This window comes from Pomacea canaliculata, linkage group LG5 (assembly GCF_003073045.1).
Source record: "Pomacea canaliculata isolate SZHN2017 linkage group LG5, ASM307304v1, whole genome shotgun sequence".
In the NCBI taxonomy this organism is placed as follows: domain Eukaryota; kingdom Metazoa; phylum Mollusca; class Gastropoda; order Architaenioglossa; family Ampullariidae; genus Pomacea; species Pomacea canaliculata.
Window position 1 is genome coordinate 30,446,568 of NC_037594.1, and position 17,760 is coordinate 30,464,327.

The following is a 17,760-nucleotide window of genomic DNA, read 5'->3' on the forward strand; positions in this document are numbered from 1 at the left end:
CAAATTTTTGGCTCGTATCTCGATTTACTCGTATGTTGAGGTCTTACTGCACCTTTCCGCGCGCGTGTCTCGCGATCTTAATTGCCCTTTAATTTTTTTTCTTCACTATGGGACCCTCTCTTCCCTTTTATCGTTTGTACGTGTACGTGTCTGCAGACGAATGATTTGAATAGCAATGTTGTAAACGGTAATCCAAGCACGAACTTGTATCACACATCCATGGTCCAAGCAGCCCTTAGCCGATTGTGGGCAGTGGTCGAAATCGACCATACAGCAGCCGGAAGAATTATGAGCGGGGAATTCGAACGTATTTATCAGGGCAAACACAGCCAGGAGCAGGTGAAAGAAGAAACCTACAGCTGTACAGTAAGGCTATATCTTTTGAGCAGTAGGTTGTGTGATTACTTTTATAACGGTGGCGTTGAATGTTGTTACATATGACCGAAGAGTCCAAGACAGAGTGAGGGGTGGAAGGTTGGTGGAGGAAGAGAAAGGTTGGTGCTCAAAGGGAAGCAACGCTTTTATCATTTCCGTCGACATGGCGGTGAGCGAAACACTTGTCTTTCATTTCACGTACTTTTCTGCATGATGTGACATTTTCCATTTATTACTTTTATTCCCATTACCACATAAGATATTCTTCGTGTAAAATCTAAACCGTTTAAGTAAACGGTCTTGTTTTTCTATTGTCGGACGTTATCACAGACATTGTGACTTACAAACAGTGCAAAAGCCGGGAAGGAGCAAATTCATTTTCACCAAAGTCCGCGTTATATACAGTAACGATACCTGAGGTCTTAATATAATATTGTAACAGAAGCTTATCTTAATATTCACTGAGTCTTAATAGTGCATAGAATAAGAGCCCTTTGTGTGTGTTGTTTTTCTTTGGGAAGGGGGGATTAACTTTTCTGGGCTGATATGTACCAACCACTCAAACTAAAAGTGCACACAAATTACGATGAATATAATTCGGTAACTTGGTGTGAGTAGTAATTTAGTGATCATTTTGTGAAAATTTGTTCTAGAAGCCAAGGACATACACAAACCTGGTTTGCATGTACATTGTTGGAGGGGATATTCACAAGAAATGTGCGTGTGTGTGTGTGTGTGTTTTGCAGTAATGTAATGCCCACATATTGCATGCACATATAGGGTATTAAATATTAAAATGAATGTATAATGGACTAATAATTTTTGTGTGGCATATGATTTTTTAAAAGTATCTTGTTATTATGGGAGTGAATATTCCTCTTTTTTACTTTATAGGCTCCTAATTCAGGACCAGTTAGTGGACCCCCGGGACCTCCAGGCATGATGCCACCTTATGGAGTAAGTTGACAAAGATATCTTGCCAATTATCCATGTTTTTAGGCCATAGTAGTTTTCACAGTTACAGCTGTTAACTTTTACTGTAATGTATTTTCGTCATGAGCTAGGCAAGACTAGAACATATTTAGGTGGTGACATACACAGTGACCATTACCTTGTCTTAATAAGCCTGAAGTTGAAGCTGAGTATGAAATACTGCTCAAACATCCTTGAATTGGAGAAGCTGCAAAGACTCAAATGTTGCAAGAGTCTTCAAGGTCACCGTTGGAGGTAAATTTGCTGCATTCAACTTGGTGGACTGTAATGTAGACATGCTCACTGGAAATATCGAAGAGGTGATACCGTCAATGGCCCAGGAAGTGCTAGGGCATAAAAAGAGGAGAAGCAATCCTGGGTTAGGAATAACGTCCTAGATCTCTGACCAAAGAAGGGCCTTGAAGAGAGAAACAAAAAGCAAACCTCATGCTGCTTCCAAAATACAAAGAAGGGAATTGTGCATTCAGGAAATAGGGATGAAGGCAGCTAGGGAGAGCTGGATCAAGTCTCAGTTCCTGATCATAGAAGAGGGAATGGCATGATTTCAGTCATCAATGACAGCAGTGCCCATCTTCTCTTAGAAAGCACTGTTTTAAGAGATAGATTGCATATTGCAATGACCCATACAGCCTCCAGCTGAGGACAGTTTTAACATCTTTCAAAACAACCAGACTAGAACCAGCAAACTTACGGGAAGAGGTCGAAATAGCAGTGCAATCTGAAGGGAGGAAAGACCCTGCATTGAAAACATCTCAGTTGAGATGCTCAAGCAGGGTGAGGATGAAATAACAAAGGCTTTCACTGCTCTGTATGTCAAAGAGTTTGGGAGCACAAAGAACTGATACAGTCACTAGTGATACCCCTTCCAAATAAAAGGGAACAAAAAACAGTTCTAGAACTACAGAACCTTAAGCTTAATCAGAAACCTCAGCAAAGTCATGCTGAATATAGAACTGTATCAGCACCACCACTGAGGAATTGTTAGCAGAGCAAGCTGGCTTCAGACCAGGTGGGAGCACAATTTCAGCAGATCTTCAGCTGTCACTTCATGATATTAACCTATATTAGTATTAGCATATTAACTATCACCAGGACTGTCACAACTTCGTAGACTTTAAAAAAGTTTGACAAAGTCTGGTATAAGGGGCTCTAGGATGTGATATGCAAATTCAACATCAAAGGCTCCATCTAAGTCATCCTAACACTGTATAATAGCTCAATTAGTGCAGTACTGCTGAATAACCAAAGAGAAGATTTCTTTCACTCGGCAGTAGATGTATGTCAAGGGGCCTAATATCACCTATGCTGTTCATCATCTTGGAGAACATCATGCATGAAACTCTTCATGGCCATCACACTTACATTTCCATCAGTGGAAGGCCTATGGTTTAAGCTTTGCAGATGACATTGATTATATAGCAAACTAACAGAACCGCAAGACCTTACCAGTAGACTGACAGTTCAAATGCATATGAAAGAGAGACCAACACATGTATATATCTCATAGCAGATGATAAATTTGGGCATCATTTATTTTTCTTCTCCCATTGTTAGAAATGCTTTGACCCTGTCACTTTGCATAGACTATCTTCAAAGCTTTCATAGCCATCTCTTTTATAAACACATACATCCGGTAGCTGGTGGTCTCTTCTTCTTACTTTCTCATATTGTATTTGTAGTTTGCAAATTGTACACCTGTAATTATTTCTTGTGCTATTCTTTCGTTCAAACAAGGGGAGAAATATGCTACATTAGTTATTATTAAATCTGTGACATGGGATTCCTTATCTTTTTCTAATCTTCTTTCAGATGCCACCACCACCAGGTGCCCCACCACCCGGATTCATGCCTTCGATGGGTGGGATGCCAGGTCAGCACGGTTGTCTAAAGTATAGCTGTTAAGACACATATACACATGTCCATATGCCAATTCTTCCACAAAATACAACTGACAATCCAGACATATATTATTTCTGGGCCTTGGACATGGCATGACAATCACAAAACATGTAAAATACAATGCTGCTGGGTTCACTTCTATTCACACACACAGTTCAGAGTAAGCAACAAAGAACTTTCAGGAGCAGAAAGGGAACACCTTACCTATGGTAAATGCAGAAGTACCTAGATAACATAATTTCAAACATTAATATTGACAACCTATGCAGGGATCTAGAGAGACGGTTCTCACTTATGATAAACTGTTCTTAATATCAAAATATATATGGTGTCAAGACTGGGCTGAGTGTCTGCGAGATTAAGTTCGAAGTTGTTTTTATTTACATCGAGTCAGTACTATGCCTGAACATCTATCGACAACTTAAACTTTACTTCAAGTATGAAAGTTGTGTAACTATTGAAGTGGCACCAGAGTAAATATCAACCTGTTTAACCCAGCAAAAATGTAAGGATTTCATGTTCATTTTGCATAGAGGGGCAGAATGGCCCATGGACATTGAATTAAAAACGTAGGTCATTTAAAGGAGGAATACATTTTGTTTTGTGAATGTCCTCTGAGCAGTATTGTTTTCTTTTATTTGCAAGGTATAATTTTACTTATTAAGACAATTTCTCCAGCAGTGTCATACAGAAACAATACATGTTTGGATTTGCAAACTTGATATAAAAGCCTGTATTGTCTTTTTTTTTTTTAAACAAATGTTAAGTGATGAGAAAAATTGTTTCAGGATTTGGTGGACCACCCAATCTTCCTCCCCCAGTCTTTCCTCCTGTCATACCACCGCCAATGGCATTCCCTCCCCCTGTGTACCCAGGTAAGTGTTAGATGACATTCATTTTTAAAAGTCCATCTTTGTTTGACCCATTTTAAGATAACTAGTCTTTATGCTAGCTGCATAGCATGCAATTACCAGTCTTTCCTTTACCATCTGATTTTGCTATTTTTCAAAAGGAACATTTAAGCCAATCACGCTTGGCATTCTTAGCGCCTAGTAATTTTGTTGATTGTTATAATCAAGTGCTTTCTTCTTTGCTGTGTTTGTCTTAACAGTCAGAACAAACGAGGTTATATTTGTTTCCATTTGCAGGTGCCATGCCTGGAGGAGATATGGGTTCTGCTGGTCCCATGTCTCATGTTGATAACAAGGTACTTCTGTTTGTTTTGTTGCTATTTACACTACCTGTATATATGTAACAGAATTATTAAATGCAGATTTTCACTGATTTCTTTTAACATTGATAATTGTAGACACTATATACAACAGACTAGACCTTGATTGATGCAGGACAAAATGCTGGACAAAGCATTTTATTACCTGTCCTACACCTCTTTCCTTTGCTGATAATACTTATGTACTTATTTGTTTCTAATCCTAAGCTATTTTATTCACTTGTGATAGATTTATAAGATAGTAGTGTACTCTTTTTTTCATTGCTTATAAACAGAATCCATGGGGAGAATATAAAGCTCCCGATGGGAGAACTTACTATTACAACAGTGTCACAAAAAAGTCCAGCTGGGAAAAGCCAGATGAGCTGAAGACACCAACAGAGGTATTTTAAAGACCAAACTAAATGCAGAAGCATATTATGCTCTAAAGAACATTCTAATTAATTCGCTTGGCATAAAATTGCATAAAAAAGGGCAAGGGTTTTTTTTTTTTGTAAGAAATTTTGAAAAAGTGGTGAAAGTATGAGTACTGGCTTTATTTTGATGAGCTTATTGCATGCACTTTATGTTCTAGCATATTTTTGTATGGCATACTTCGCCATCTTATCTACCCCTACCTGAAGCAGAACTAAAGAACAAGACCACTGATTTGAATGAATGAAGTAAATGAATGTTGGATGTTTATTTACAGTTATATAAAATCAGTGGGTTTAGCAGACTGCACACTTAAACAGCTTCAAGAATGATTACTTCATTGCTTAGTTTATGTTTACTATAAGTTGAGCTCTGTCCCAGCATTTAATCAAAGACAACATCTCTTGTAGTATTTGACTAAAGCAAAAGCACTTAACATTTTTAAGTCTGAGTCTGCTTTTGTATTCTGCTCATTGAGGTACTTTGATTTTTAAAATATTTTGTACATTTTTTTTGTCACTAAACTATTGAAAGCTGTTCGATTACCTTTTATTGTGTGCCAAAAAACAATCCCTTTTGCTAGATTTTGTCAATACTTTTGAGAGTTGGGAGACAATTTATTTTACAAACTATTTGGAATGTATTTGCATCATTTTCGCATATGTGATTACAGAAGTTACTCTCAGCATGTCCCTGGAAAGAGTACAAATCTGATTCCGGCAAGGTATACTATCATAACTCACAGACCAAAGAAAGCTGCTGGACAAAGCCAAAGGAGCTGGAGGAACTGGAGGAGAAAATTCGAGCCCAGGAATCTCAGACCACGTGAGCTGTCATTTCTACACCTTTGTCTGGCCTTTTCTGTCCTTGCTATTTGTTTATCTTCAAGTATTGGGCTGAAATTTATTAGCAATAAATAGAGTACTTCATTATCCAACAAGTCTATGAAATTAAAAGAAATGTATAAATTATGGAAAAAAAATTGGAAGACCATATTTGTTTCTGCAACCTGGCAACACTTTTTACCACTGAAGATTTAGAGGGTTAGGTCTGTAATTGTTTTTTCATTAGAAAGAGCAAATTAATAATGCTGAGGGTAAACCTCCACAGGTCAAACAAGCATCCAACAATGGTAGGACCAATAAGAAACAATAGGCTTTTCAGGCTGTTTGGTTTTTTAAAAAACCATAGATAGAACTGTTATTTTTCATTTTTCTCTGCTTTTTTTTTTCTTTTTAATCACATCCTATTGGCACTAGTACAGAGGTTAGCACATGCAATGTTTAGTGGCTTCCTGCTGGACTGTTTCAGATGATAAAAGAACCAGAGATTGTTAAAATCACTTTTATCTGTTGTTTTGTGCCATTTTCTTAAAGAAAAGGACTTATACAGGATAATGAGGTGTTTAATGGTGTATACCTTCTGAATTAAAGTTTTTGTGCATTTGTTTGATCAGCATACCATCACTTACAGATTATGCATATTTTTTCATTGACTTAAACCTTCATTCTTTTTTGTTTTACAATTTTTTTTGCTTTTATTGCAACAGGACAGAAGAAGGTTCAGCAGCTGTCTCCTCTGTTCCTGCCGTTCAGTCTTCTGCACCATCCTCAGCCATTCAGCAGGCCATGCAGGCAACCCTAGCATCAATTGCACTCCCTCCACCACCCTCTGCTGTCCAGAAGCCTGCCTTACCTGCTGGCCTGCCTCCAGCTACCGTTGTTAACAGTGCTCCAGTTGCTTCTGCGAAGGCCCAGGCATCAAGCAGGTTGAGTGATTTGTTCACTTTTGTGAAACTGCAGTTTGATTTATAAGCAGCTAGTGATTTGTTGAATTGTATAGTTTATTCTGCATGTATCTTGCAGGTCTGGTACTTGCTAACATTGCATGAAAGTTTAACTCATTCACAGTGTAGGAATGAGATAAGATGGAACTAGTTACCCTGGAATGCACTATTATACCCTGTTTTTAAAAATAATAAAATTTTTTAACTAAACAAGATAGACAAAATGACACATAAGAAGAGTACAAGTTACACAAAAATCTGCTGTTCCTATCTCAAACCATTCTTCTCTTCAAATATTAGCAACTTTGTGACTAAACAAGTCAAAATCTATTTCAATTATCCTTTAGATAGAAGTGAGGTTTTACTTTTTCACCTGTTTATTTGTTAAGTATAACCTATATACCAGTATGTGTGACTGCAGTAATATTGAAGGTGATGGTGTAACTTGTGTGTTGACATTTAGAAGTTGGTTGCAGATGTTTCTGTACATCTGTGACATTGTTTGGAGAGTGCATTATTAAGGGGAGAGAATATAGCAAGAACTTAATGACTATAACGAGATGATACTTTACAGCGATGAGAGTGAAAATGAAACACCAGCACCAAAAAAAGAATTTGTGTTCCGAAACAAGAAAGAAGCCATAGAAGCTTTCAAGGCTTTGCTGAAGGAAAAGGTAGGAATGTTGATGCATGTATCTAAACTTACTAGATGTCAAATGTAGAAATGCTTCTAATTGGCTTTCAAAAGAATGCAGAGTTGCAGCTTAGCAACCCTACAAATGAGGAGTAACCCATTTCTTTTCCCTAAGGTGCCATAGAAGATGATATTTGGATGCTTTCCTACTTAACCACTAAGTTTCACTTCAAGATTAATTTGCTGTTCAAAATTAATATTTAATTTTTTATGAATACTAGTCCTACAAAACAGTGCTGTAACTACTTAAAATATGTTTTGTCAACTTTAATAGCATTCTCTTTCAGAAGGGTTAAACAGGTTTGACAAACTTTTTTCAGGATGTGCCATCCAATGCATCATGGGAAAGTGCAATGAAGCTGATAATTAATGATGGTCGTTATGGAGCATTGAAGCACTTGAATGAAAAGAAGCAGGCATTCAATGAATATAAGACCAAAGAGCAAAGGAAGAGAAGGTATTTACCTAAGGATCAGGTGCCCAAAAACTATTTGCTGTTATCCAAATCAAAAGTGGGTTAAAAGAGCATCCTTTAGTAGGACATTACACAAGCTTCTTTCTGATGTGGCCATGTTGGGCATGAAGTTATCCCAGGTTCAGCGTGCTTTTGCTTGTGGAATCCAATTTCTGACTGGGATCACTGTAGATACATTTCGGTCCTCACCCATTTTTATGTGGACTTGCACATAAACAAAGAACAGGAAATATCCAGATAAGATAAGCTGTGCTTTTAAATGGGTTTTGCCTGGCTTCTTCCACAGTTTTTTTTACAAGACAAAAAGTTAGTCTCATAGAAATAATTTATAATGCTTCATAATTTAAGTAACAAAAATTGTTCTCTATTGACAGGATGAAATGTTTTGTAAATATCTTTAATATGAAGCATAAGATTACACATGCATGTGCACATACAGGACAGTTGTTAGGACAGTGGAAGTTCTAGTCATACCTGTTTTACTGTTCTCTAAATATCTAATGATCTTACTGTAATTGTCCATTACATACATTAAGGTACTACACTGAATCACGAACATTTTTGACAATGAAATTAAGTTTGTGTGTGTGTGTACATTTTCAAGCATCTGTTCATGTACATAATCTGCATGTCGTGTGCTTAAAGGAAGAGCAGAGGATACGAGCCAAGCAAGCTAAAGAAGATCTGGAACAGTTTCTGCTGAATAGTGATAAAATGAATTCCACCATAAAATACTGGTAAGGACAATTTTAGAGTGGGTTTGCCACTCATCATTAGGGTCCTACAACTGGGTCCAATGTTCAAGGATGCAGTTGTTTCCATCCCATGTTTCAGTTGTTAGTAAATAACTATAAGAGGTAAATAGCAACACTGTTATTGCTTCTTAGTTAACTTTATTAAGAATGCTTTGATCCATTTATACAGGAAAGCTGACAATATGTTTGGTGATCAGGATATTTGGAAAAATGTCAGCGATAGAGATCGGCGAGATCTGTTTGATGATGTGGTTCATCTTTTGGCAAAGCGAGAGAAGGTAACATTACACTTACACATACTTATGAATTCATTGTTCATGTTACTTAACAGTTTCAGTATTTTGCTTTTAATTGTTCTCCATAAAAATCAAAATGGGAACAATCTAAAGTACATTGAGGGAAAACTGTTTTGAAATGTCTCAGATAAAAATTAGAGGATTAATTTCTTGACTGTGTGTAACACAAAAAGAAAATGACTCATTTAAAAAAAAAATTACTTTTAAAAAAACCCTTAAAACTCGAAGACCTGGCTGATCAGGGCTTCTTTTGGGAGGGGGAGAGGTGGATTGGGAATGTAGCAGGACTAGTTTAATCTGGTTGAGAGTTGCAGTGAGAAATTCATTTAACAGGCAATGGTTTTTTTCAGACATTATCATGCTAATGCATAATGTTAAGTGGAATTTGCTTGTAAAACAAGATGACATGTAGCTTTTAAAAAATAGACTAAACATGTTTACTAGTAGATTTTTACCAGCATATTGAACATTGTGTGTCATAAGCTTGTAATTGTGTTACACTATAATAGAGGCTATGAGTCAAAGCATTGTACAAAGCTTATGACATAGAGAAACTCATAGAAAGTTTACTGCAGGAAGAGGCAAAGGCTCTGCGCAAAAGAAACATCAAGGTGTTTTCAGAGATTTTAGACACCATGCCTAACCTGAAATATTCCACCACCTGGTCAGAGGCTCAGCAAATGCTTTTGGATAACCCACGCTTCACAGAGGATCCAGACTTGGAAAGTAAGTGGTTTTTTGGTGCTATATTTGCATTTAGTGGTACTTTGAACATCCAGACTCACAATCACATATGCAGCTTGACCTTCTCATTGATAACCAGATAGGCACAAATTTAAGGCTTTGTAAAAAAAAAAAAAAAAAAAAAAAATAAACACCACGAAAGGAACAATAACAATTATAATTAATTAAGTTCATATCAAAGAGAAATGATATTTGAATGTGAAGCATATATTTGTGTATAGTTGCTGAAGGGAGGTGTAACAAGACGTTGAGTGAGACTTGATGTTGAAGCAAGGCATACGAAGAGAATGTACTGAACCTTACAAGAAAAAAAATACTACAAATTTAAATTTAACAGTTGAGAAACAAATGAAACTTTTAGGTTCAAATTATTACAGCTTGCAAGTGATGTGGATAGGGCACTATTTTCGTTTGATATCCTTGCGCGAGTGGGTGTTTGATCGTCTGCTAAAGACTAACTACACGTCAAATTTAAATAAAAATAACATGAAAAAGCTAAACACATACAACACAGGCTTTATTATTGGTTTTGATTAACAAAAATACCACGAAAATTTCTGCTAATCCTTCAACAACACTAGAAGATTCATTGTTTCTATGCATGAGCATACCTCGCTTCAACGTCAAGTCTTGCTACAGAGGTTCTCGCATTTATCCTTGCCTGAATGAGTTAAGGTTCAGTCATTTGCCCAGCCAAGAACTAAGGTAGACCACTAAAGGAGATTATATGAAAATTGCAGAGAAATTAGGAATTGTGAGCAAAGATATAATGTTGGAGAAGGGCTTATGTAAATTTTGTAATTACATTATTATTGATGAGCCTTTTTTGCCTCAGTGCATGTGTGCATAATACTACAATATTTTTTGCCTAAAGACATGGACAAGGAAGATGCTCTTATTTGCTTTGAGGAGCATATCGCATGCTAGAGCAAGAGAACGATGATGAGAAGAGGCGACAGAAACGGACACAGCGCAAAAACAGAGAGAGCTTTCTGGTACAGTACTATTTTTTTCCCTATCCCTGTCCAAATGTGTCACATAAAGGAGAGAAGGCGAACTGAATAATTAAGAAATGTAGTTGCTTGTTTTATCTTTTGTGCCAGTGTTTTTTTCAACAGGGAATAGATTTTATGAAAATTAACTATAGAAATGTAAGTCTTGAATAAGCAAAATTTAAAATCACTTCATTCATATAGCTTGACATCATCATGATTATGTTATTACAGGTGTATTGACACAATTGAGCTATAGCTATGAAGACATTTTAAGTCGCAGATTGAAACTGCATAGGAAGAGTTAAGTTAATAGTAAGTTGATCAATTTATATTCTTCAGGTACTACTTGATGAGCTTCATGAGCAAGGCAAGCTGAATTCTATGTCACTGTGGATGGACCTGTATCCAACAATCTCACAGGACATACGCTTTACTCACATGCTAGGCCAGCCAGGCTCCACCCCTCTCGACCTTTTCAAGTTTTATGTGGAGGAACTAAAAGCACGATTCCATGATGAAAAAAAAATTGTAAAAGAAATTCTTAAGGTGAAATTCTCAACCATCTTGTTGTACAGAGTTTTCTGCATTACTATGTGTTTTAACTCATAGAGATTGCGTCCTTGACATTCAAGAATTTACCCAGCATAAATCATAACATACAATTAATGATAAAACCAAAAATATTTAACTTTTCATAACCGAGTTGATTCTGACACACAACTTTATTGAAGATTTTACAGAATCTGGTGTATCCACTAGACTTTCCAAAAGTGCTTTGTACACAGGATTACACAAAATATTTTTTATGAATCCAGCATCAGAATGGTCAGAATTCTCTTTTTCACCATTTTTATCATGATGTGCCATTTGTCATTTTTGTGATAGAGGGATGCAGTTACGTTAGCAAATAGTTCAGCTCAAACTTTTTGTGTTTCAGAGTTTTAAAAATGTATCATACACGCATAAATTGCAGCCTCAATGTCCTGATAGTGAAGGATTACACCGTGTGTTCACATTTTCAGTGTTAGTTGTGTGGAACCATTTGTGGTTAAAATCACCTTTTAAGGATTGCGGGGAGATTATGGGGAAGTTGTTAATACTTTATAATATACTGAAAATGTTAAAAAATTTCTTTCTTTGATTATGATCTTTTTGAGCAGCACAAGTTCTAGTTCCAACTTTGGTTGAATTTAAAGTTTTAAGCAAGCTTAATGGCAGGCTTATTAATAAGTATCAGGTTCTTGTTATTTTGTTTGTTCTTTGTACCAGATGACATGACCATAGGAGGTAAAGGGTTACACTACCTCTTTAACCATTGAAAGTTGTCTTCCTGAAATGAACTATTTAGTAGTTTGAAAAAATGTGTACTTAATCATGAAATGCATTACTTTTTCAGGAAAGATCTTTTTTTATTGAAGTGTCAACAACCTATGAAGATTTCAGTGCTGTCATTATGAGTGACAAACGAGCCACAAATTTAGACTCAGGGAACATCAAACTCACATACAACAGTGTGGGTATCAAGTGATAGATTTTTATTTTTTTATCTTTACTGTACTTTAGAATTTTAGTTATCAGTATCAGTTAATATGAACTCTTTTTCATGGTGATGGTTGTGGCTGGTTCCTACTATTTTTATATAGATATATGCACTCACTCAGCTATTTTCAATAGTCTTAAGGATTTTTTTTATGGTTTTGAGCTGACTTTATCTCTTGCATTGCAGTTGATTGAAAAAGCAGAAGCTCGTGAAAAGGAGAGGCTGAAAGAAGAAGCAAGGAAGGTAAAAAAATTTAAAGTGTACTGACCTTATAACCCTGACCTCACAAGCTGATTTAAATTAGTGTCATATAGAAAAGGGTGAATCTGGTAAAGTGCTCATGTTGAGGGAGGATTATGAGAACACAAATCTCTGCCACGCAAGCTTTCTATTTTGTTAAAAATATAGCAAGCCTGTGTTTAAACTTAGCACATTTTCGATAGTGGTGCTGCAAAATGTACTGAGCCTACTTTCAGGCATGCAAAACCATCCAACATTAACATGAAAGTACCATGCATAAAGTTTTACTTACAACACATTCTCTCAGATTGTAGGTCATAGATTATTAATATATGTCTACTTGTATTTTCAGCTAAAGAAGATGGAAAATAACTTCAAAGCAGCTCTCAGCAAACATGATATCGACATGGACTCAAAGTGGGAGGAGGTAAAGGAATACTTTCATGATAGTAGTGATCTCTCTTTCACAAGTTTTCTTCCCAGATATGTGGGTTTGAATTTTCTCTGCCATTTAATTAAGTGTACTCAAATGGTTGAGCATTAGGTTCAAAGTGTTGAATAGTACAGGTTGGCCTTGAAAAAAGAATTAAACAAAACCAGTGCTGATATGAGATAATGGGTTTAATCTATGAAGTTCCTACAAGGGGTAACAAAATAGGTTTAGTTAGGTGCAGTTGCCTGCAAAATAGCATGTGGTTCTATGCTCACATGGTGCATGGATCCCTTAGGCAAGTGCACACTTCCCACAGAATATGCTTCTGCTGCCTTGTGTGGGTCATTTTGGGAAAGATAATGGTTACAATACTAAAACCCCAGACCATATAATGTTAGTGTGTCAATATGTACTAGATGGCACCATAATCTAAGCATTCGACAATGCCCCATCAGGTTTCAGATTATGAAAAAGGAGTATTTGCATAATTATTGAAACTTTTACTACAAATACTGTACTGTACAGGCCAAAGCCAAGCTAGAGAGGGATCCTGCTTGGGAAGCCATCACACTTGAATCTGAGCGCATTCGCCTTTTCAAAGAGTACATCATTGCATTGGAGGAAGCATGTGCCCACCATCACTCACGTCGCAAAAAGTCCAAAAAACATAAAAATCGTCGCTCTCGTTCTAGAACACCTTCAGTAAGCTTTTATTACTATTTTTGATCTTTTGATCTTATTGTCTGATTTGGTATGTTGGTAAATATCTGAGGGAGATAGAGAAAGCTTCAACAGGAAATTTTTGGATGCTTCTGAAATTTGTCAGTTTTGCCAATGAGCATGAGAAACATTTTGAATTGATTGCAACTTCATGTAAAACGGAGAGACTACAATTTTTCTTTTACAACTTAAAGATAGTGGCCTTAGTGGCATCTTTTAAAAATCCCGTTTGTTTAGATGTAGTCAAGAAATTGTAAGACAGTCATCAAGAATATGGCCTAAGAAGAAGTAGCAGAGTTAGTGATTAAGAAGGTAAAGACAAATGTAACTTCAGCCAGTCCTTTCAAGGCTTATCATCTAAAGGTCTTTCAACAGAGTGAGTCAGAAGAGGAGAACATGCGATACAGCAAAAAGAAGAAGAAGAAAGCACGTTCTGAATCCAGATCTCCAAGTCCAGCCCACTCAGATTCAGGTGTGTGCAGCAAGAATTAAAGCAGTCAGACCACACAACACGAAGTCGGTTCACACACGTCTAAAATATATATTGCCCTTAACACTCGCTGCCAGTCTTATGTATTTGGTTCTTAAAGATTAGGCAAATCACAACATGCCATTGTTAGATGAATTTGCATTCAGGTATGCACATTAGTGTATATTGAAAATATATTTATTGCTATGATCTGTCAAAAGTTTACTAAAATGTGTTAAATACAATTAATCTTCTTTTTTTTTTTAATGTATTGAATATAGTAATTTAAATACTAAATGGTCATTATATTTTCCCCAGATGACCAAGACATGGACAGATCTTCTAAAAAGCATAAAAAGAAGTCTAAAAAGAAGAAGAGAGTTTCTAGATCTGTGAGTACATGAGCAGAACTTTGCTTGTAGAATTATATGACTATGCATTCCACTAGGTCTTTGATGTCGGTTACTAGTTTTGTGAATAAACATGAAACTGCCTAGAATGCAGCACTAGAAAATACACTTTGATGTGAAATCTATGTTCTCTGTCTTTTTCTTTTGAGAACGTAACTGTTTTGTATTAATTTTGATATATTTTCAGCCTTCAAGATCTGATGTGTCAGAGCCTGAGCCAGAAAGGGAGAGTTTTAATAGGTCCAGAAGAAGGCACTCACGTTCACCAGACATAAAAAAAGAAAAAGTAATGCTGATTTTGTGGTTAAATGTCTCAAGATGAAGTATTCCCATAAAACAAAATTAAATGACAAGTAGTAAAGAAGACTGCTCACTCTTAGGAGCACACGTAGAGTATTTATGAAAAGCAGTTTTAAAAAACAGCACAGTACTGATTTCAGTGTTGAATAAGATTCTTTGATGCTATTTTCTTGGGTGTATTTTGTAAGTATATTTTTTTCCCATAGAGTGGCTTCTTCTATCGATATTTTCCAATAAGGCATTTGTTTATTTCAGGGTGATTTGGATTCTTCTGAAAGTGATGTGAGTGAAGGAGAGCTAGAAAAACGGAGACGGCACCTTCTACAGCAGTTAGAAGCTGATGGCTAGACATAAGTGATTTAGAGGAATTGGACAGGAACAAGGGAGTGTACATGGATAGTTGTTAATGATTAAATGCCTAGACTCAACCATGTACTTAGTGTACCTGCCTGCTTGTTGAGGAATTGGAAGACATTCTCTACATCACAAAAATGACAAATCTGGCAAAAAGCCATCCCATATGTTAGGGAATGAATCCTCATGGAAGAAAAATTGTTACAAAGCACGTTGCATGTTAATTCCTTCTTTTTGTCATTTATATCAAAGTAAGACAGAAGAAAGCATGTCTGTGGTTTGCCCATCTGATGAAAATATATGGCAGCATAAATATGAAATATACATCGCCATCTTCTGGGATATAAGAGGTGTGGTAATTGTAGATATGGTAAAAATGTGGCAACATGAATAACATAACCAAAAAAGTTACTTGAGCATATAAGAAATGTGAGTCCACTCAATTTCATTTTTTAAGGGCCGGGTGAGATATGTTGCTGTTCTTGTTGCACACAAGCTTAACTTTTGCCAGGTGAATATGGGTGTTCCATCAACGCATGCCGATTCCAGGTACCCCAAAAAATCTTATGACAGAATATGTCATTTACTTTCTAGTGTTTCCTTGCTGTAAGGTTTTGTTACAATTCATTTTATACTGCAAATTAAAAATGTTTTTTTTATCTTTCATCATTCTTGTGAAAATATATGCATGCATCAATGAATCAGCATTACACAGAGCAACAAAAAGAAGTCAGGCTTTTTATATTTGTTCAATGGAAGACAAGTTGATGAAAACTGTTCACACAAAATCAAACGTTTAATGGTATCAAATGATGGAGACAAGTATAGAAGAGAGTGATAATACATCACTAAGGCCATATACACTTGAGTTCATTTAAAACTAGAGGGAAGTGGATGTTTTATGTTATCAACTGTAAGTTCCACATTCAGTGAAAAAGTAAGATCTGAACACTGACCTACGCTTATCATCGACGTGCACTGAAAAACTTTTCTAATTCATCACAGAGTACTTTAAGAGCTAGTGGCAGTTTTAAGTATAGAATACCTGTACTGAAGCTGAACAATGAAAACTGAAGTGCGACTGTGGCCCATACTCAATCTGCTCTTACGGCATTTTTCTGGTCCTGCAATACTTTAATAATATATGAAAAAATGCAACTGTATTGGGGAACCAAATCTTCCTCTGCAACAAGTGTGCTTGATGCATGTACATGCCAGCCAGGAACAGTGTGAGCAAAGTTTTCACCAATTTTTTTGCAGGAAATGGTATTAAATATGGCCCAGAGAGATTAATATCAATGGATTATAGCCAGGCTCTGAGATGGCTCAGTGGTTGTGGGGTGAGCTACTGTGTCATTCAGCCATGCTTGGAATGATTTTTGGACACCTGATGTGACAAGCTGACAGTGCTGGGCAAAATTATAACTGCAAAATGAGAACAGACTTCAAAATGGCAACACATTGTCAGCCAGAAGACCATCCCTAGTTACTTGCTCCAGTACAATCTGCTTAGCAAAATTGCTGCTGCCCACTGACACATGCACTTAACCAGGGGAACAATTTAGTGATGCCAGCAAGACCAGCAGGGAACTGCCTCTAATGGTATCAGGAGATATCCATCTTTATGGCAGAACACCTCTTTATCTCATTTGTGGTGCTCTGATGGGCATCTGCTATAGAAAGATCGTACAAGACATCAGTAAGTCTAGCCAAGTGGAGTCGGATGGTACTTGCTCATATAAAACATAAAACAGTTTCAAATCTTACAACCCAGACCGTCTTGTGATTTAACATGTACATGTAAGAATGCAGAGTCAAACTATAGTCTAGTATTGCAAATAGGCAAGGGTACATTTGGGTTCATGCATAGGGAGTGGGGTGGGACGGCAAATGTGTGAGAATATAGTACAGACACTAACAGAGGGGCAAATGTGAGAATATAGTACACTTATTCCCATAGCATGGTCAGTGCCAGAGTGACTGGAGGAGGGCAGTTGGTATACATGTCCCATTATCTCCCAAGGAGATTAGCCAGCAATAAGAAAGTGTACATGCACTGAAAATTGTGGACATCTTTGAATTGTGTGACCAGTAGCTAGTATATCAAAGATCATGGCAGTCTTATTCTCTTGGGGATGCTACTTCAGGGTCACATGTAGACATCTTGTCATGTACTCACTGCAGTGCTAAATAATTCTGAGTGCCTGTACAAATAACCAATCAGAGGCCAAGATGTAGCCTAAACCTCAGATTTAACATCATGCCGAACCCTAAATTAAACTTCACCACTGGACACTTAAAGGGTACAGATTTTTATAAAGATAGGTTTCGCTATCATCAGACAAGGGTCAAGTGACTGCCCCAGCATGATTTACCTTGAGGTGTGCAAACCCGATCTATAAGTGAGCACTTTCATCTTGACGGTGTCTGTTCTCAACAGTGAGCTCGACAACTGGTGCTGGAAGTAGCTGTTGTCACAACATTAAGCACCAATTCTGTTGTGCAAAGTTGGCTCAGTCCTATTGGTGACAAGGTGACACTATGCTGGGGCAGGAATCATTTGTGCAAATATCGACTCTATCCTCACAGCATATATCTCAGGGCTTCTTCATGTGAGTGCAAAGCCACTGACAAATG

General features: G+C 36.8%; 1 protein-coding gene across 1 annotated transcript; it reads left to right on the forward strand.

Moving 5' to 3' along the window:
• Positions 1-523: 523 nt before the first annotated feature.
• LOC112563567 (pre-mRNA-processing factor 40 homolog A-like) lies at positions 524-15,123 on the forward strand. The gene is given in 25 exon segments (XM_025237624.1): positions 524-544; positions 1,270-1,332; positions 3,178-3,238; positions 4,056-4,142; positions 4,416-4,474; positions 4,774-4,881; positions 5,586-5,737; positions 6,462-6,680; positions 7,273-7,372; positions 7,713-7,824; positions 7,827-7,849; positions 8,513-8,604; positions 8,792-8,900; positions 9,494-9,644; positions 10,537-10,575; positions 10,578-10,657; positions 10,997-11,203; positions 12,054-12,170; positions 12,384-12,440; positions 12,790-12,864; positions 13,396-13,572; positions 13,966-14,062; positions 14,378-14,451; positions 14,657-14,755; positions 15,025-15,123. Coding segments are annotated over 25 exon segments (2,457 nt in total). The 5' UTR covers positions 524-538; the 3' UTR covers positions 15,118-15,123.
• The last annotated feature ends 2,637 nt before the right edge of the window (positions 15,124-17,760 follow it).